We start from the raw sequence: 20,824 nt of genomic DNA on the forward strand, positions 1-20,824 counted from the left end.
CTTCAAAAAGATTATTATCGTCATATTATCATTTGTGCTTTTCCGTATCTTTAAAAATAAGAAAGATATCGAAGATGATAAAGATTATTGTCTCATACTATATATGTGAATATTTATATGAAAATATAACAAATAAAATCTTTTTATTCCTGTTGACTTTGCCAACAGGGAAGTAGGTTACCAAGTTCGGTGGTTGAACTGAATATGGTTCCTACACTTATCGTTGTAAATCGTAGAGGGCATAACAAAACCTGTGATTTTTTTCCACGATCGATATTCTAGAACATGTGACACAAAGTTCCATAAAGTGTTAAGTCTGTTCTGTATACATATCTGGTTTGTGTTATAACATCACAAGTTGTTTAGTCAGTCTGTAGTGTAGTTGCCGATCATTTTACTACTACAACGATGAATTTCTCTCGATTCTCGGTAATGGTCTACTGCGCAACCGGCAAAACTGCGTTGACGAAACTGTAGTTACCATTATCAATGCGAGAGAGCGTTCTATCGTATATTAGTTGCTCAGCTGTTTTGAAGAATCGACGCAGCTTAACAGTGATTATCCGTAACGCAGTGTAGAATTGCTGTTTTCACGTCCAAACGCAAACAGATGTGGAGTGGCTGTCCAAATTTTTGACGTATCTCGTTCACGATTCTCTGAACAAGCGAATACAATTTTTCTATAGAATTTTTATAACACCAGCGACCGTGGGGATCACAGTTGATCGTGTCAGAGGTTAAAGAGATCAAAAGAAAAAATAAAGAAATCGCCATGAGCGAGTTAAGCCAAGAGGAAGTGAGTACCATTGCACCGTTTCCAATCGTTATTCAATAGCGTCCGTAAGTCCGTTTTGTTGTTACCATTCCTTTCGCTTTATACTTGCCCTTTTCTCACTATTTTCGTTACATGAAAGGGAATATGACAGGACCGTTTACCAGGGAATAGGAAAGAATAACAGGATAAAGAATAGTCTCATCGACGAGACAATAATTGCAAAATAGTCGTTATTCTACTTATGGTATTGTGTTAAGATAATTATATAACATAATAAATAAAAACTGATTTTTCCATTGTAATGATACAATTTTTTAGAGTGATTCTCTTTGTCATCAACTACAACGTTTATTTACTTTCTTTAGCAATGTAAACAAAAATCGTGTATTTCATCGTTTTAAGATATGTATGAGATAATATTTTTAATATAAACAAATTTATTTAAAAATGAAATATATATTTTATACATTTATAAGAGTATTCTTTTTATTTTTTATTGTTATTGTTTATGGTCTTTGTTCTTGATATAAATATAGCAAGTCTTTGTCCAGATCTTATGTAGTTCTGATTATTATGTCATCTCTTTTTTTGTCCTATTAAATAGTATTTTCAATGTGGAAAGTTATTATAAAACAAAATTTTTATTGGAATTATGTCATCTATGGATTGTTAAGAAGTTATCTTGTAGAAAAATGAAAATAATATTAGATACTAAATTAAACATAATTAAACATATATTTAAATTGTAGGTAAGAAGAAGACGTATGGCTCGTTTGGCTGGCTTAGACAGCTTCAGTTCAACAGTCAATTCAAATCACAATAATGATCCAGTTTCTCCAAATACACCAGGTCCATCTAAAACATTTACGGAACAAATAATATCACCACTAAAACAACAACAATTTCAAAATCCTGGAGTACCAATGGAGATAGAAGAAAGTAATAACAAGCAATGTAGCAGTTCTGGTGTTGATATAGATTCAGGGATCGAAAATATGGAAGTTGAAGAGCCTGATAGAAAAGAATTAAAACCAAGATCACGTGTAAGCACATATATATGTATATCTTTTTTGGTTAATGTATACAAAATATTACTGTTATTATATTCATTTACTTTTTAGACTACAAGTTCCAGTACAGAGGTAACTACAGAACAAATACATGCAGTTATATCACGTGTACTACGCATATCGTGGAAAGAACCAGCAGAGGGTTGTATATTTTTACCACAAACAGCAGCATATGCATTATCAACAAAACTTGTTGATGCCACAGAGATTATAAATCAAGCATTAATGGAGGTTTTATGCATGTTTATGAGGGATGAGGATCCTTTAAAAGAAATTAATATAGACACCTCCTCGGATAGGGAAGATAGTCCAAATAGTCAAACAAGTCCATTACAAAGTCCCGTCACAACATTTTGCCGTTGTGATATTTGCTGTAAGTCGTCGCAACCTAAAAGTCTCATTTATTTACTAGACTGCTATTCAAGAGTTGCGATTGAAGAACGAAACCATCCAAAGGTATAGTTGACATTAATTTTCAACCATAATACATGCCTTGCCAAATGATGTAATACTAAATTTTCTATGAACAGAAATCGAGTACACCACCACTGTCTGATGTACTAGCTGTTCTAAGGGCACAGTGTGTTCAATATTCCAGTCTTGTACTACAAGGCCTAGTTGGTATTTCTCAGTCTTCAACCACATACCCATTATCCATGACACCTCTTCTGTACCCAGTACTTTCGCAAAGTTTACCTCGTGGTTATTTACACGAGCTTGTTGCGAGAACGCACACAAATGCAGCAGTATGTAATAAAATTTTTACACCACTCTTACAAGGCTTGTATCTTTCGATGCAGCAAGCCAGTTTAATTAGGAATACGCATCGAAGACCGATTGAAGCATTAGAAGAGTTAATAGAAATTTGTTGTGGACCGAGTAGTAATGTACGACCAATCTGTCGTTTAATCGTTCATCAAATTCAATTTTTGCCTGACATTATGACGTCGGCTGCTGGTAAAGAAATTACAACAACGTCTCTCCTCGGACCGTTCTTGTCGGTTTCTGTGTTCGCAGAGGATCAATTGGATATGGCTGAAACATTCCTCAGTGGTAATCTGTTCGTCAATAAATCGATAACTTTAACGTTACAACAAGAATTAGAAAGTATCAGAACATCACTCCATAAGATATTTCATGCGATACTCGCGAGTAGTAACTGCCGTGAAGCTATGTTAACATACTTAGCAACATTATTACGTTACAATGAAAAACGTGCTCAAATACAAACGGAAGAATTCTCTCTTGCCGGAGACGGATTTATGCTGAATCTCTTGTCGGTGTTACAAAAGCTTTCTGTAAAAATTAAACTGGACACGGTAGATCCATTGTATCCGTTTCATCCAGCAAGTTTTATTGAAATAAAGAACGATACAAGGCTGAAACTTACGTGCCAAGAAGTTGCCGATTGGTTAAAACATTTAGAAAGGACACACAAGTGGGTCGAGCCAAAGTTTCCAACACAATGTTGGTTCCTTACTCTACATTGTCACCACATAGCGTTGTTACCGGCTTTACAGAAATACCAGAGAAAGCTGAGGACTTTACGTGATGTGCAAAAAATGCTCGATGATCTACAGGCTACCGAACCGCAATGGAAAGACAGCCCTTTCGCTAGCCGTAATAAAGAATTGATAGAACGTTGTAAGGAACAATTGAAACATCTTGGCAAATCTAAAGTATACACAGATGCTGGATTAATTGATCCTGTTTTATTGAGAAGGTGCTTGCACTTTTACATTTCTGTAGCAGAGATTCTGCTAAGTTTATTGACACAAACTTCACCAGGAAATCCTATTCCCGAACTGCCTTTGCCTCAAGAGGTTCCACAAAAGTTTACAGCATTACCAGAATGGTATGTCGAAGATATCGCAGAATTTATACTATTTACTCTTCAGTAAGTACTGTTTTGTATTGTCTAATATCAAGATGTCACAATAATTTGTATACTATATTATTATTATCTTCTATCTTTCATAGATTTTGCCCTGGTGTGATAATAAACAACATGGATAATTCACTCATTACATGGTTACTTGTAGTAGTATGTACTCCACATTGTATACGAAATCCGTATTTAATAGCGAAAATTATTGAAGTAATATTTGTAATAAATCCCAACGTTCAGGTAAATAAAAAAAAGATTGTAATTATATATTTTTTTGAACAATATCTAATAAATTTTCATTTTAGGGACGGACTGAATCGCTCCACGATCAAGTAATGGCACATCCTATATCAAAAACGTTATTAGCATCATATTTGATGAAATTTTACACCGATGTCGAAACGACCGGCTCTAGTTCAGAATTTTATGATAAATTTTCGATTCGTTATCACATTAGTTTAATACTGAAATCTATGTGGGATAGTCCAGTCCATCGCAAGTCGATCATTGATGAAAGCAATAATGGGAATCAATTTGTGAAATTTATTAACATGTTAATGAACGACACCACATTTTTACTTGATGAAAGTTTAGAATCGTTAAAGCGTATTCATGAAATTCAAGAACTAATGTCAGATCTTAAAGCATGGTCAGCGTTATCCCGTGAACAACAACATTCGCGGATGAAACAATTGGCTGCAGATGAGAGACAAGCCAGATCTTATCTCACTTTGGCTAAGGAAACTGTTGCTATGTTTCAATATTTAACAGATGATATTACAGAACCATTTTTGCGGCCAGAGTTAGTTGGAAGATTATGTGCCATGTTAAATTTTAATCTACAACAATTATGTGGCCCTAAATGTAAAAACTTAAAAGTAAGGATACCACAAAAGTATGGATGGGAACCAAGAGCTTTACTAAGTCAATTGGTCGATATATATCTACATCTTGATTGCGAAATTTTTGCCGCTGCTTTGGCTGCCGATGAAGTAAGTTTATGATGGTATTAATACATGAAGTGAATAATGGAAAAATGTTGTTCTAATGAATGCTATTATTGCAGCGTTCATTCTGCATGGAGCTATTTATTGATGCCGCAAACAAGTTAGAAAGATCAGTAATCAAATCTATCATAGAGATAGAAAGATTTGTAGCGCTTGCGGAACGTGCTGCAGATATAGCAAGGGATAATCGTGCGCGCGATGCAGATTATGGTGACGCACCGGAAGAATTTCGAGACCCACTTATGGACACACTCATGGAAGAACCTGTTAAACTTCCGTCTGGTATAGTTATGGATAAAGCAGTTATCATTAGACATCTTCTCAATAGTGCTACAGATCCTTTCAGTCGACAACCTCTCAGCGAAGATATGCTTACACCAAGTGAGTAAATGAAATCACTTTCTTTTTTCTAATAGAAAAAGAATATTTGGTGATTAATTATTCCGTATTCCTAGTGCCCGATTTGGAGAAAAGAATATCAATGTGGAAACAACAAAAGAAAAAATCGACAAAAATATAAATTGTGATCCTAATACAATAATCATTTTATGGAAGCATCACGATATTGTGTAGTTAATATTACTACATGATATATTGTACCAGCCCATAGATGTATCACTCTGTGGTAAATGAATACAGTGCAATGATCTCGCTAATGTGCAAATATTGCACTCAATAAATTTACAGTTTTAATACATTAAAACGTTAAACAGACTGCAGCTAGGTAACCGCCTGCACATTACTCTTAAAGAAAGAACAGATACTTTTAAAAAACTTGTAAATAATTGCTGGCTGATAACATCAGTATCCAGAGAAATTAAAATCTTATTTACAAACTTAGCACTTGTTCCTTTGTACGTTTTAAATATACGAGACTGCGAATGAAAAATTACAACATATGATCGATTATAAGAATAGTAAGTTAAGCAGAGTAGAAACAGGAAAGGTTAATTATATAAACTCTTTCATTTGAAATTTGGTAATTTATGAACGGATATAAAAAAAAAACATTATTTGATGCAAAATTTATGTAAATGATTTATACAAAATATTTAAAAAATTGTTATAAAAGCCACTTTTTAAACGTTAACACGTATTGCATGATGGAGAAAGATAATTTGCAGCGATTATGGTTCTTTTTAAAGATGTACATGGTAAATGTATCATGCGTATTCCTTCAATAAATTTCATGAGTAAAGATCTGTATCTGTGTATATAGTAATACGTTATTCGAAACAATTCCATCCAATAAAATATTTTTTGTTTCTACAATGTAAAGTATTCAAAAAGATTTTTAAAAAATTTTTATTTGTAATTATGCTTTCTTCATTAAAAATCTGAATATCTCGTTATTTCAAGACAAAATATGTATTCTTGCTTTACAATTCTGGAAATGAATTGCATTTACTGAAAATAGCTAAAGATCTGTAACATTTTGAAAACTTAAGAAAAGCAATGTTGATTTTCAAAAAATATGTTTATAGTGCACTATTTCCACATCAATTAAAACTTCTTTTTACAAATCGCATTTATATAATTATATTTTCATACTTCATTATCAATTGCTGATATTACATAAATTTATCATTAAATAATGTTGGAGACAATTTAAAAACAAATTTTATTAATTGTAAATACAAAACAAAAAGTATCTTGTATTGTTAAAGACAGTGTTAAATAACATAAAAGTATAATCTATACTAAATTAATTGCCACTGATAATTAGAAAATATATTATTCGTTATATCCCCATTTTATGTATTATGATTAACGTTTAACTACATTCTAATTACATTTAAAATTCATAAATTTTACAATATGGAAAGGATGAGAAACTTAAATAATGAACATGAATCAACTGCCACTGCAATTGTAATGTTATTTTGCAAGTAATTTAAATATTTTACTTTCTTCTTTTATACTTTTAAAATATTCTTTTTTATAGGAGAATTAATTATACTTGATAATTAAGAAATCATTTACACTATATTTGTAAATATCTTAAATAATGTAAATTTTTAAAATAAACGAGAAATGAAATTAAACAAATATTAAAGTATAAGATATGTAAGTGACAAATTACATATTGTAAATTATATATAAAAATATAATATTTAGATAATACTGGATTATTTTATTTAAATTAAAAAAAATATGAATATATATATATATATATCTTTGTTGACTATTATTTATAAAGTGGAATTACACTTATGAAACATTGTTCATTGGTCTTCCCCTGCCTAGTCCAATTTTTTTCAACTTATCAGTGTTCAATGTAATTTTTCCTCTGCCAATTCCCATTGAACTAACTACTGATTCTAAGTCCTCTATACAAGAGTCTTCATTTGCTCCCCTTCCTAGTCCAATTTTTTTCAACTTATCAATGTTCAATGTAATTTTTCCTCTGCCAATTCCCATTGAACTAACTACTGATTCTAAGTCCTCTATACAAGAGTCTTCATTTGCTCCTCTTCCTAGTCCAATTTTTTTCAACTGATCAGTGTTCAATGTAATCTTTCCTCTGCCAATTCCCATTGAACTAACTATTGATTCTGAGTCCTCTATACAAGAGTCTTCATTTGCTCCCCTTCCTAGTCCAATTTTTTTCAACTGATCAGTGTTCAATGTAATCTTTCCTCTGCCAATTCCCATTGAACTAACTACTGATTCTAGGTCCTCAATACAATAGTTTTCACTCCCTTCTTTTAACATAGCTTCAGAGAAACCACGTGGTGCTCTTATGAATATATCATCTGCACTTCTTTTTTTCAATTTATATTGAGGAGAGTCACAATGAGCCCTTATAAACATATAAAAAGGTAATAAATAAGTAATAAATCAATATTGAATAAAAACAAAAACATCATTATTACTTTGAATCAATGTTACTGCCCACAGAATATTCTTCTTCATTTATGGTAATGGAATTGTTATTAATATCTATATCCCAATTTTCTTTACAATCTATTGTACTTGAAAGATCTGGAGGTACAAAATTTGTTGCACCATGTTTCCTTATTTCTATGAAACAATATATTTTGATATTTTATTTTAAAAAGTATAAAAAATGTTGGAAATAAAATATAAAAGTAAGAAAAAAAAGACCTGAATATATTTCCGATTCCAATATATTACGTGTGGGACAGGTAGTGATATGTTCCTCGAATTCTTTTTTAGACAATCGGTGGGATGCATTATATGGACACATGAGTTTATAATGTTCAGGATATTGCTATTTTAAAGATTTAATGTATTTACATAATTATATTATAAGAATTTTTCATATATTTACATAACTATATTTTAAGAATATTTCACGAAGACTGTTTATTGTTTGGAATTATTAAAAGATCAATGTGTTTGTAATACACACTTACTTTTTCGCATTTGATAATGTGCTTTGGAAGACGAGATTTTGCGACAGAGTGACTTTTGTCATATGGACATACCACAATCGGATCAAGAAGCGTTTGATATTTGTGCATTTTGACTTTTTTTTATAAAAAGTAGCTTATTAAGTGTACAATTTTATACTAAATGTTGAAATAAATTTTTGTATGTTCTAATGTTATAATGTTTTAACGATCTCTCTCTATGTTTGTTCTATCGATAATCGAAATTATACTTTTCAATATATCGATTAAGATCGATAATCATGTTTATATCAACTTATATTTTGAAGAGAAGAAAACATGAAAAACACGCAACATATTTAAAGTTATAAATTACTTATGTTTTAATAATAAAAATTCCATAATGTTTTGTTGTATTTATGCATATATCGAACTTATTAAAACGTACGGGAAATGATTTTTTTTAAACAGGAAACAAAGGAAAAATAATTGATACACAATGATTTATTAAATTATTGCCATAAAAACTTAGCTTTTTTCTTTAATACTCGTATTTTATATATCTTGTTCTCGTTGAAATTGCGTTGTTTACATAAATATATGATAGAAACAAGAGATATTACCATGGATCTACTTTCATAAATAGTTATGATTAATTTATACATATGATAAAATTAATTTTAATGTATTATAGTGGTTTAACCGTTTATAAGTTGTATCTTATATTTTACATTTAGAAGTACAATATATTGTTTTATTTTTGACGAACGAGTGAAATTAATTTTAATTTTATTACTTTGGTTTTTCGTAGTACGTAGACATTTCGACCTATTTGCATCCTGCACTTTAAAATAGGAAGAGAACAATAAAGTAATTATAAACACTGTCACGTCGATAATTTACTATAATTGTTGTATTACAAATCTATATATTAATACGAAACGACGAAATAATATTCTATTAGTACGTTATCAAAATATCGTAAGAATTTATTGTCTTATCTCGTAAATTTATCAATTTATAAAATGTAAAAACTTCAATGTACGTGTAGATTTCTATTCTCGAGATTCTTATATCCTTGAGATTACAAAAGATATGCATATCGGTTTTTTATAAATAATATTACTTAGTTTCTAAATAAAGAAGATAAATTATTTAAAATAAATTATTATAAACATATTTAAATAATTATATATATTCATAAATTCATCTTTTACACTTATTTTAAGTGCGAAAATATGTTAATTACACACAATGGAAAAATTACAAATAGAAATTCAAATTTTTAGCCGTATAATTTCTTTGTACATATTCAAGACCTTTGTGTTGTTAGAAAATTACCTCCAAATCTTTATTGTATTACAAATATTATTAATATACTAAAAAAATGCATTTCATAATGCATCATTTGACCATGTAATTAAGAATTAATAACAATGTAAAGTGGTGAAAGCAACATTTGTAACTTATATAAGATTACACTAACAGCTGCTCATACAATTATTTGCACATTTATGTTCTTTTCTGGATAATGATACCAAATCATGTGTATGTTACAGATAGGGAAGGGGATTCACAAGTAAGCAAGCAATGACATATAAAATGCCCAGAAACATATTTAATTTAGCTGTTTGCTTGGGTACACTCTGAATCATATGAGGGCTTCTGAATTGTTTTTCTATCTTGAAGGCAGTTGGTAAAGTAGTTACTGGTAATAAAAACCATATAGAATACCTTAATGCAAGCACTACCAGAGTTACATATGGTGTGAATAATAAAAAAGCGTACAAAACATGAGATACGGTATGACCTATTAAAATAGCTAATGTCACTATGCCTGCCTTTTTATCACTTTCTAAGTCTCGGGTATTGTTACTATGTAGAATAGCCTCTGTATTTAATGCAAGAGGTATAGCATAGTATATTGTACCTAGTTCGATATAACCAGTTTGAGCCATGAATGCAAACAAAACTGAAATCGGACCAAATATAACTAAGATAAGAACATCACCTAATGCAATGTATTTAAATCCTATTCCTCCTGTATAAAGAAATGAAGAGGATAAACCTCCAAAATACACAAGTGCAAGATGTTCCATTCTTGCAGGAGATATAGTTGTTAATAGAACAAAACCCAAACACCCTGCTGTATATAATATTGCACCTAGTGAAACTAGTTCATCCTTTGATAAAAGTTGATCTACCAATATCCTGTCATCACTTTTCCGGCTATCAACTCCTTTTATGTAATCAAAATAAGTATTTACTACATTACCAGCCCCATGTACACAAAAAACTGTATATACTGTTAGAATCAAAGATATCCAGCTAAAACTTGCTGTACTTGTTAATCGATATGCTAATGCAGATCCAAGAAGTGTTGGCATTAATGAAGCACTTAATGACCATGGTCGAACAGCTAAGAAATATGAAGACAACTTCATAAGTGGAGAATTCAATGTTGAAGATGTTATGGGTGAACAATTTGCATTCTTTGACATTGATTTTCCTCCAACTTCTTCAGTAGAGATCCAAATTCCATTGGACATCATACTTTATATTACGCTACAAATAAAATATGCAAATGAAAATGCTATTTATAATAGTAAAAAATATAATATAATATTTATATTTTTTCCTTAATAATAAAACAGTCTTATGTAATACAAAAACGAACTTTTATATATATTTTATATATAATATATATTTATGTATATGTATATAAAAATATATATATATAAAAATAGATTCTTTAATTGAGAAAAATTTTTTATCAATTTCTATAATAAAAGATTTATAAAATATATATATAATTTACTTACATATTATTCATTCAAGGAAGGTAAATTAGGTTAGAACGATCTCCATAATGCTTTAACAATTGTTACGTTTCTTAAATACATTTTTTTTGTTATGAAAAATACTTAATTACGCGAAAGGAATGATTTTCACACAGATGTTGACATTTAAAATTCGCGTTTGAGGAAAAATTTCATTCCTCTACTTGTGTACTGTTAAATGTAACGATGACGTGTTTTCATTAATTTACATGTGGCGCTCTCTGAAATATTCCTTTCACCTTAAAGTCAACAACATAGTTGAAGAATTTCTTTTTAACAAAATACATTTGAATACATTCAGCTCATACTTTATTCTTTAAATATTATAACAACTAAGGAATTTACAAATTATACGCGTCTAATTACTTTCTTCTAGACTTGTTAACTTTTATAAGCAAACAGTTCCCTACTTCTGTTATATATTAAATATTATATATGTATAGTGAAAAATATAGTTACATATTATATAAACTCATAGAATAAGAACAATCAATTTTCTTTAATACATTTTAATTAAAGAATAATCTTTCAGTTTTTTATCATTATACAAGAAAACATTTGAGGCAGTAAATTTATAATCAATTTAAAAAAATAATTTAGAAGTTCGAAATTAAATTGACTTCGAAATTTTAGAAATGAGATATCCAATAGCACTATAGTACAGTGTATTGGCTAAAATTAGCTAAACAATACGGTTCATGCAAACGAGTCATAACACCGAACTATGTAAGTATGGGTGTATAAATGTACAGTTAGATCCATTTGCTGTATATTATACTGTATACTGTTCGTTGTACGGTTAATTTTCGGCCGTGCAGTGGTGTCTGATAGTATTAGACATTTCACTTCACATTTCTATTTCCAGAAGTTTCTACAAAATCTTTTTGGCAAAATTTCTCACGAAAATTTTCTTCATTTCATCCATTTCAAGTGTTCGTGTTATTCTATTTTCAATTATTGATCGTAATTTTTTTCACAAATAGTATCCATTTAACTGTTTTTCAAAATGGCCTTTTTCGGATCATTGATGGGTGATCTCAACGATGATCCTGTTTTTGGGTGAGTTGGAATAACTTTTAATAGTCTAGTTTTGTATAAAAATAAAAAATATTCGCATTGAATATTTTTTTCTATCTATTTTATTATAATTATTATTAAAAGAATAGTTTATTAATTTCGTTGTACAAATTTGCGGAAAAGTATTGTTGGATCGAATCCAACAATAAAATTCTATGTATTTCTAGAAAAAAATTGTTGCTAACTATGCATGTTAGCAACAAAATTCACTTTTCTTAATCTAGTTAAGATATAACTAGGCAGAAGCATTTATTTTAATCTTCAGATGGAGTTTTCATTTTTTCTGTTATTTAATATATTACATAATTATTGTTTTTTATGTAATTAGCAGCATGGTTTATATTAATTAATTTTAATATGCTTGGAGATAGTTATAAACAGATAAAGTACATTATACAGTTTTTGTTGCTGTATGTTTTCTATAGATCTCATATGCAATCTATGAGAAACATGAATGACGTGATGGCTTCTTTGCTTCATGATCCATTCGGTATGCTGAGTAATCCTAGCCACAATGCTATTGCAAATGGCACCCATAGGAGCGCGGGTCATCAGAATGATCTTCAGATATTACCATTTGGATTTCCACCAATGCCATCATTTAATATAGGCAATGTGTTTTCAGACTTTGTATGTTAATTTCTTTTACTCTTTTCTCATTTATAAACTAAAAAGTATTTGCAAGAGATAGTAATATAAAAAATATGTTTTAGGATAATATGGCACAGAGTGGAAATTGTCATTCATTCACTTCGAAATCTGTAATGACATTTGCTGGTAATGGTCAACCGCAGGTATATCAAGCAACTATGTCCACAAGAACTGCTCCTGGTGGTGTGAAAGAAACAAAAACAACAGTCTGTGATTCTCGTACTGGAACAAAAAAGATGGCTATTGAACATCATATTGGAGATAGAGCACATATCTTAGAGAGAGAACATAATCTACACAGTGGTGAACAGGAAGAACGTCAAGAATTTATTAATCTTGATGAAGGTTTTTACACAAATTTTGTACTTATGTTTTTATTTTTTTCATGCATAAAGTAAAAATATATAAATTTTGTTTTACAGAAGAAGCAGAAAGTTTTAATAATGAATGGGAGTCACGTGTCCGTCGTTACCATGGTGGCAATTCTCATTATAGTAGCCATGGTCATCAAAATCGATCTGATCATAGGCAGTTGGCTTTACCTGATGCATCAGGAAGGTTAGTTAATTAAATTTATTTTAGCATGTACGTGACATATATTGTAAACAATATTTCCTTTATATGCAATGACTTGCACAAAGAAATGAAAAAGAAAAAAGCACAAATATCTACTTGAATTCTTTTTAACATCTTTTTACAATTAATTTTTGATACACCTTTTTTTTATAAAATATTAGTATTTTTATAAAATGATGTAGTATCAAGATGTAAAAATAAATTGTATGCATGTTCAATATGAGTATAGAAATGTGCATATGTATGCATGCATAGCAATATTACATGTATAATATTGTTATTGACAAACTCAAATTTATGTAGTGTGCATAAGAAATCCAAAAGACGAACCAGCAAAAAGAAGTGAAGGGAGAAACAGGATTACATCATACTATGTCACTTCTGTCTCACTTTGTGCATTCCCTGTCAAAATTCTGTATTGAACATACAAATAAAAACATTTAAGCTTTAATTTTTATCTCTTCTATCTAGTTTCAATTTAGCATGAGCAAGAAGATATGTGTAGTATATTACATTGTAGACTTTTTGTGATATTTATAATTAAATTAATTTTTAGTTCTTTATATTATTTGTTTTTATACTATTATACTACTGTTACGTGGATATACAATGGATAACACTATTTATTGATTTATAGATACCGTTATAGTGATAAATTAGCTGCAATATATTTTATAATTTTGATTCTCATTAAAAGTATTTTATAGTAATGTAAAATCATTGAGTTTAATAAAAGATAATGTATCAATAAAATATATAAAATGTTGCACTTGATTTTTTTTGCCAAATGAAAACTAAAATGTTATTAAGTTTTAAACATTTTCTTATTTTGTTATTTCATCTTTGTTTGTGCATTATTGATTTGCTTATTATATGCTTTCATAGTCAATATTCTAATTCTTCAAGATGGGCACCTTCTCCTAGATGTAGTCTAAGACCGCCACCTTCATTTAGAACATACAACCCCATTTCCAAATTAAGGTAAGTTCAGTTTATTTTTTAGAGTTTATGTTTATTATACATATGTATATTAAAGAGAAACATCTTATTCTTCATTTGAAAAATGTATGTTTTCAACATGTGGATATAGTATTATGTATATAGTATCTGTGTACAGGTATATCAAAGGTCTATAATTCCATATATATTCAAATACACAAGTATTGAAGTAATGTATGTATTAATATTATTATGGTACATAAACAATTGGTTTTATGCTCATGCCTTAAAGCTAGTTTCCATTTCTTTAGAATAAATGTCCATGTATTTGTATAATAAAGTCAATAATAAAATATATCGAAAAAAATGAAATTTTTTATCTATAAAATAATTATTGTGTAGTTTATAGCATGTGGTAGTTACAAGCAATAGCAAAGATGTACTATATATCATATATGTTTCTAATTTGTCATATATATTGCATGATTACTGTATAAATAATATGTATCTTTTCAACTTTAATTGTATTTCAAGGCAGAGGTATAAACCGTCACTTTAAAAGTATCTTTTATTTCTATATCAGGTTATGAAATATTATAAATTATCCATTATTACATTTGTTTATAGTCCATTAATTATTTTGTTATCTGTAATACAACAAACAACATTGGTATAAAATATACCATATATTGTGTATTGCAGGTACAGCCGCAAATATTAATAAAGTAAAAGCATAGTACACAGTGGTGACACTTATGCAACGTAAGTACGTTGCGTTTCACTTAACATTTATGTTCTGATACTCCAATTAAAAATTTTATTGTAATTGTTTGGATATGTTTTTCCAATGCCATGTTACTTAATTCTTGGGGAAGTAAAAGTTTATCAATCATTCCCTTTTTTACAAAAATACTTAAAAAGGATATTTACACATGGACTAATTACATGGATATATTCTCACATTCTTATGTTTAATTTTAATCATACCTAAAGACATACTATGGTTTAACATTCTCATCTTTACAGTTCGAGTTCTTCCACAAATATTCAAGATACTAGTTTTACGTCAGCAACAACTACGAATGTAGTAGGAAACCGAAAACGCAAACATATACCGGATGATGAAGTTTGGAAAAAGTGTCATGTTGTATCAGATAGTAATATGTAGATCAATCATTCAAACTATTACCGATGGTACTGCAGAACTTCGGTAAAATTCGTATCATTTAATAATATTATATTAGGTCTAAAAGTGTTTTACAAATAATTTCTTATATCATGTTCTTATAGATTTAAGTGAATCGTAATTTCTTAAAGATTTTTCCGCAAATAAAAATAAAAAAGCTATTTTTTAGGTTATATAATAAGTAATTTACCGAAGTTATGCTGCAGTTATTTTCCATTTTACATATAGACTTACTGATTCTTAGAATCTTTATGAATGACTAACATATGTGTAGAAATTCTATGAAATAATATATTTCAATGTATGAAAAGTATGAGAGTAAGAATGTTAGAAAATATGTAGGTTTATTTCGAATAATATAAAAAAAGTATTAATCATTTCTCATAAAATTTGGTTTATGAACAGAAATATATTTTGTTTGTAGTTGGAATGTTACTAAGATGTTATTTTTTAGGTTTTAATATATTTGATCTTTGTGAGATTTTTTGTCTAAAGAAAAAAACTATGTTAAAATAACATTTAAGTTTTAGTTATATTTTTGATATTAAGAATATTCGAATTTAAGAATATGTTAGCACATTCTCAATTTCAAGTAAAAATGAACATATTTTGGGGTAGTATACTTATCAATAAATGTACAATTGAATGTAATGATTCTGGTCTCTGTTTATTCAAATAAAAATTATAGATTTAGTATAACTTAATCCACCTTTATACTAACAAAGAGATTGAATATAAGTCATCCCTAATACCACCATTTTTTATGATTTTTGTTCTTTAAAACATAAACAGGAAACTAATATTACTCAGTATTGTTTCAATGAAAGCATTCAAGTTCCTAAAACTTCAAAAAGACCTACGATTAAATATTTATATAAGCAATAATAAAGAATGGTGTAAATATATGCTATTATTAAATTTTGAAAACAATCTTCAAAAATTATTAATACATACATTAATATTTTCATCAAACTGTTAACAACAATGCGTTAAATACATAAGTTTTATTAAAGTTCATTAAAAAATATTATACCCTATTTTATAATCAGAATAAAATTAATATCTGTAGTACATAGTAAAGCTATTAAGATAACCATCAACAGAATAAAAAGAACGTAAGAGGAAAGCCGGCAAAAAAAATGATACATTATATATTGTCTGCACCACACAGGGCAGATTGACTTCTGTTAATTGTCCTCTGCTAAAGTGTTGATTCTTGAATTAATAGCCAGGAGTTGAGCCACGAAGGCTGAGTCACTCATAACTGTAGCAAGAGTACATAATAGATCCTCTAGGGTAACTTGCGAGAGACCTAATTGCCGAGCACATTCAGCAATGACTTCTTTTTCTTCGGCACCAGGATTTATCTGAATAAGGTAATTTAAAATTAATTATTTACAATTGTTTAACATTAATCTGTATATGAATGTAAAACGTACCTTCGGTGAACTGCAGAATTTGTTAAATGCCATTTTAATTCGTTTTTTGCCATTGTTAGTTTGATAAAAAATTGAAAAGGTTTGTGCATTGTTTATATCGAGCACAACAGGAAAATATATACCAGCTGTAACATGACCTTTAGTATCTCTTGCAAGAAGGCTCCTGAAGTTATAAACTAAATTTCTGCGTTCAGTAACATCGATGGCAGTTAAATAAGGCCTTGCCACGTATATAAGAGCAACTTGTGTTCTCTCTAGGGTACCAGATCGAGTTTTTCTCTCATGCCACTCAATGTAATCAGGATCGTTAGTGCATAGAAAGTAATTGTACTCTTTTTTACAATCTGGCTCATCAGATTGAATAAACCAGCCCGTATGTGGGTATAACTTATCCTCCATCACAGTAATTACTCGAGCTACATGATATCCAGGATCGAGGAGCATAACTCCTTTTCGTCCACCAATTTCGATTTTCAGACATACTAATACATGTTCCTTTTCTCCGCTATCTGCAGCGGGTGGTCCACCAACATAATTAGCAATATTATCGATCGTCTGTAAAAAAAGAAACTCATAGAATCTCGAATTATATATTAAATAAAAATAAAATAATTCAACTGTTTATGAATCACAAATAATACCTCTTCACAGGATACTAAGTAGAGGCCACCTGCTATACCAGGAAATCGTTTATTCAAACATCTTAAACGGTATAGCAATTCAAATCCCAAACCCACACAGGTATGATGTTCACGTGTTATAAGTGGTTGATATTTGTGATAAAATCTCTCCAGTACGGTTTCACCACTTGCAATATAGTCCTTATAAAATCTGTTAATTGTAAAATGAAGTTTTTCAATAATAGTCTATAAGCAAGAACTTATGAAAAAAGGTATGTTATGACAATTACTTAAGGAAATTGCCAATGGTGTCATAGCGATGCTCACGCAATAAGTGTTGCGTTTCTAATTCAACGCTGCCTGCTAGTTCCTCATATTGTTCGACCGTTAGTACGGTCAAGGCTGGTGCCTCGTAATGGGCCCATACCGGCAGGGGTAGCGGCACACCTCTGATCCAGGGCCCGCGTGCCTGCCCCTGTGGCTGGCACCATATCTCTGCCGTCTCGAGTCAACTCGGCCATTCACTTCCCCAACGGCCCACTGTTGGCACAAAGCCATGCTCATCCCTGCAGCTGCTTATTGGCTCTACAGGGCTCTCTCCGTGTTTTATACTCTTCTCTCGCTCTGTAAATATAGCTTCTTAAAATTATTCATATAGTAACAGTAAGCATTTGTTTTTTCAATAGCCATGTTATTCAAAACTTCATACAAGTAATTTGTCATTTCGAACGAAAGATAATTAAAAATTAAAATGTATAAAAGGTATGGTATTTGCGTTGCACGTCCATAAGTGTAAAACTACCTTTTTCAATCAATACAAATTGTGATTTACTTGATGTAATTACTATTCCTATTGATAAATATATTTACCATATGTCCATTGCTATTTAAGCACACGAATTAGTACAATGCCGTATGACAAAATTTGCGAAATAAATGCAGAGAAGCGGATCGGAGTTGTCGTTGGCTTAGTATCCAACATGGCGACAGTATATACGCATGGTGAATCAATACACGACCAAATAGATATGTAGCATGCCACGTGTCTACTACGACTTTCGTCACAGTGTTACCGTTCGCGCTAGTACACTAATTTTCACTTACTAACTTCGAAAAAAGATATTATCAATGGTGACAAAGCACTGAACATTTATTAAAGAAAATATGTGAATATATTCAACTTTTAGTATATAATATGCTTTAAGTTGATTCAAAACAGATTAATCAGTACAATCAAAATAATTACGTAAGAGCGAAAAAATATACATTTATTCGATACTTTTTTCTTGTAATTTCAAAAAGAAAAATTTCAGGTATACTCTAAAAATAACAATGTGGCAGGCAGAAATTTCATTGATGCCAAAACATTGATGTTTACATTTTTTCGCATCCTGTAATTTGTGGCTTACGTGATATATTATTTATACTAAAATAATACCTTGTTTGTAATTTATTACGTCATTAAATACACTGACTTAGGTTACAAACATGTAATGTTGGTAGGTGAAAGGCATTTCCCTCCTGAACTAGGGCACACAAGATGTTTCAAGTATGCATACATGAATTATTTTCTACCAGTTAATCGTTTTATTTTATAAAATAAGCAGTAATTACATCTTTCAATTTAGAACCCTCAATAAGCAAAAAGAAAAGAAAGGGAGGCCAAAATAAACCACAAAACTTACCCATACAATGAGCGCACCAAACAAACAAAAACTTTCCCTCCTCGGAAGCTTGACACAATTCACACGTCCGAAGTCGAAGCAGAACTGGGTGGTGGAATGTGTGCTGAAGATTATATACGTTCAGGTCTCTCCTCTCCCCCTTCCCTCTCTTACAAGTCTTTGATAATTCACCACGTGATCGCTATCCGTGTAAAGTTTAGAAGACGTAGTTGCGTGTTTTCTTTCTTATTATAAACAAATCAGAAAACTGATTTTTCTTGTCTAGCAATTAAACGATACCATCTTACGTTACTTCCGATTCTCGTGTTACATCCGATTGCATTTCATACATCCGATAAACGTGTTTCCATATTGTTATTGTAATTATTCAAAGTTTGCGCAGATCCTCAAATTATACATTCCATGAATTTAACAAATTTTCAAAATGGTGAATATTAACGCATAAAACAAAAGAGGATGGGATTAGTCACAGGGAAATTCATCTCTGATATGATTGGTCAGACAATATTATGCTTCTGAAAATTATACCCTTTTCCAGTTATTCAGCTATCGAAGCCTTACGCCAGCTCCGCTTGACTTGAACATTATGATAAAAAACTATTATATTTTACGGAACGCTACATAACATAACATAATTAGTAGGATTTCCAAGAAAGAAAAGGACCAAATGGACACAAAGTCAAGGATTGGTCTCACCTTTTGTTTGCTTGTGTGTGTGTGTGTGTGTGTGTGTGTGTGTGTGCGTGCGCGCGCGCGCGCGCGTGCGTCTGTGTACATATATATAACATATTTTTTTTTTTTCAAATGACCTTGAACCGGTATTTCCAAGTATTGAGCTTTCTTTTTGTGTGGAATTCTTATCGTGATGGAACTGATATAATGTAGAAAAGGCAAACGCTGTTTCGGTGAATCAGCTGACGTCACATGAAGGCAGTATGCGAATACACATGTATATAGATCTGTATTTGATCACATACACGCGAATACACACGTATATAGATCTGTATTTGATCACATATACGTGAATACACGAAATCTGTACACATACACGTAGACAAATTAATACATAGTCACATTAGATACGCTATCTATCGACCACGTGATTATAATGTGATCCGATGTCTGTTTCGATGAAGCGAAATTACTACGCAGTTATATTATTTATTCGAGAAAATTGGAAATAAACCAACTGCTTTATTGGCACAATCTGTTCGACAGCGAATTCGTTTTTTCATTTCCAATTCCAAGCTTATAGAAAGCTGTTGCGTACATCGTACGCAAAAGTTATACAACTATATCACATTTTTATTAACATAATATATTATAAATATTACAATATTTTTATATTGAATGTTATTGTCTTCTCAATCATGATTTGGAAAATGTTCATGTTTGAATAGTTCCCTGTTATCAATGAGTCAAGTACTTCCATGAATTTCCATGACTAAGCAAAGATGCTATACATATACATACTTGCGTAAATCTTTATATATATATATATATAAGAAAAAATATCAGATTTCTGTTAATCTTTTAATCGGTAGACAATGAATAAATACATCGATTTGAGAAATATTTATCAAACATTTCTGTTTCTGTTTATGGTAGAACAGCTTTATTGCGCAATATTATAAGAATGTATGATTCATGGAGGTCAGTGACGTAAAGATATACATATTTCACTGGCAATTTAAACACTGCATTGCTGTATAAAA

General features: G+C 30.2%; 5 protein-coding genes across 11 annotated transcripts; 2 read left to right on the forward strand and 3 right to left on the reverse strand.

Moving 5' to 3' along the window:
- Window positions 1-39: 39 nt before the first annotated feature.
- On the forward strand, window positions 40-5,946 carry LOC122572568 (ubiquitin conjugation factor E4 B). 3 transcript variants are annotated; one of them, XM_043737651.1, is made up of 9 exons: window positions 40-840; window positions 915-1,019; window positions 1,525-1,818; window positions 1,897-2,301; window positions 2,376-3,742; window positions 3,826-3,973; window positions 4,039-4,725; window positions 4,800-5,121; window positions 5,196-5,946. In XM_043737651.1, the coding sequence occupies exons 2-9, from the start codon at window positions 1,017-1,019 to the stop codon at window positions 5,258-5,260; spliced, it is 3,291 nt and encodes a 1,096-aa protein (XP_043593586.1). In that variant the 5' UTR covers window positions 40-840; window positions 915-1,016; the 3' UTR covers window positions 5,261-5,946. The 3 variants fall into 3 exon arrangements, with proteins under 3 accessions (XP_043593586.1, XP_043593587.1, XP_043593585.1); XM_043737652.1 differs by having other exon boundaries at window positions 40-796; XM_043737650.1 differs by lacking the exon at window positions 915-1,019 and having other exon boundaries at window positions 40-796.
- A 396-nt stretch (window positions 5,947-6,342) lies between these two features.
- LOC122572575 lies at window positions 6,343-8,438 on the reverse strand. The gene is made up of 4 exons (XM_043737668.1): window positions 8,121-8,438; window positions 7,849-7,975; window positions 7,617-7,764; window positions 6,343-7,543 (listed from the first exon to the last, which is right to left on the reverse strand). The coding sequence occupies exons 1-4, from the start codon at window positions 8,226-8,228 to the stop codon at window positions 6,952-6,954; spliced, it is 975 nt and encodes a 324-aa protein (XP_043593603.1). The 5' UTR covers window positions 8,229-8,438; the 3' UTR covers window positions 6,343-6,951.
- Window positions 8,439-9,271: 833 nt separating this feature from the next.
- Window positions 9,272-11,335, reverse strand: LOC122572574 (ubiA prenyltransferase domain-containing protein 1 homolog). The gene is made up of 2 exons (XM_043737667.1): window positions 10,919-11,335; window positions 9,272-10,661 (listed from the first exon to the last, which is right to left on the reverse strand). The coding sequence occupies exon 2, from the start codon at window positions 10,646-10,648 to the stop codon at window positions 9,650-9,652; it is 999 nt and encodes a 332-aa protein (XP_043593602.1). The 5' UTR covers window positions 10,649-10,661; window positions 10,919-11,335; the 3' UTR covers window positions 9,272-9,649.
- A 364-nt stretch (window positions 11,336-11,699) lies between these two features.
- Window positions 11,700-16,064, forward strand: LOC122572576 (myeloid leukemia factor). Of its 5 annotated transcripts, none has more exons than XM_043737674.1 (7): window positions 11,702-11,995; window positions 12,439-12,643; window positions 12,727-13,009; window positions 13,087-13,222; window positions 14,147-14,221; window positions 14,882-14,941; window positions 15,206-15,347. In XM_043737674.1, exons 1-6 carry the CDS (start codon window positions 11,943-11,945, stop codon window positions 14,898-14,900), a joined length of 771 nt encoding a protein of 256 aa, XP_043593609.1. In that variant the 5' UTR covers window positions 11,702-11,942; the 3' UTR covers window positions 14,901-14,941; window positions 15,206-15,347. The 5 variants fall into 5 exon arrangements, with proteins under 5 accessions (XP_043593605.1, XP_043593604.1, XP_043593606.1 ...); XM_043737673.1 differs by having other exon boundaries at window positions 11,703-11,995; window positions 14,126-14,221; XM_043737670.1 differs by lacking the exon at window positions 14,882-14,941 and having other exon boundaries at window positions 11,700-11,995; window positions 15,206-16,064.
- LOC122572579 lies at window positions 16,014-17,917 on the reverse strand. Its single transcript, XM_043737689.1, has 4 exons — window positions 17,715-17,917; window positions 17,446-17,635; window positions 16,805-17,359; window positions 16,014-16,732 (listed from the first exon to the last, which is right to left on the reverse strand). The coding sequence occupies exons 3-4, from the start codon at window positions 17,246-17,248 to the stop codon at window positions 16,553-16,555; spliced, it is 624 nt and encodes a 207-aa protein (XP_043593624.1). The 5' UTR covers window positions 17,249-17,359; window positions 17,446-17,635; window positions 17,715-17,917; the 3' UTR covers window positions 16,014-16,552.
- Window positions 17,918-20,824: the final 2,907 nt, after the last annotated feature.

This window comes from Bombus pyrosoma, linkage group LG11 (genome assembly GCF_014825855.1).
Source record: "Bombus pyrosoma isolate SC7728 linkage group LG11, ASM1482585v1, whole genome shotgun sequence".
Lineage (NCBI taxonomy): Eukaryota > Metazoa > Arthropoda > Insecta > Hymenoptera > Apidae > Bombus > Bombus pyrosoma.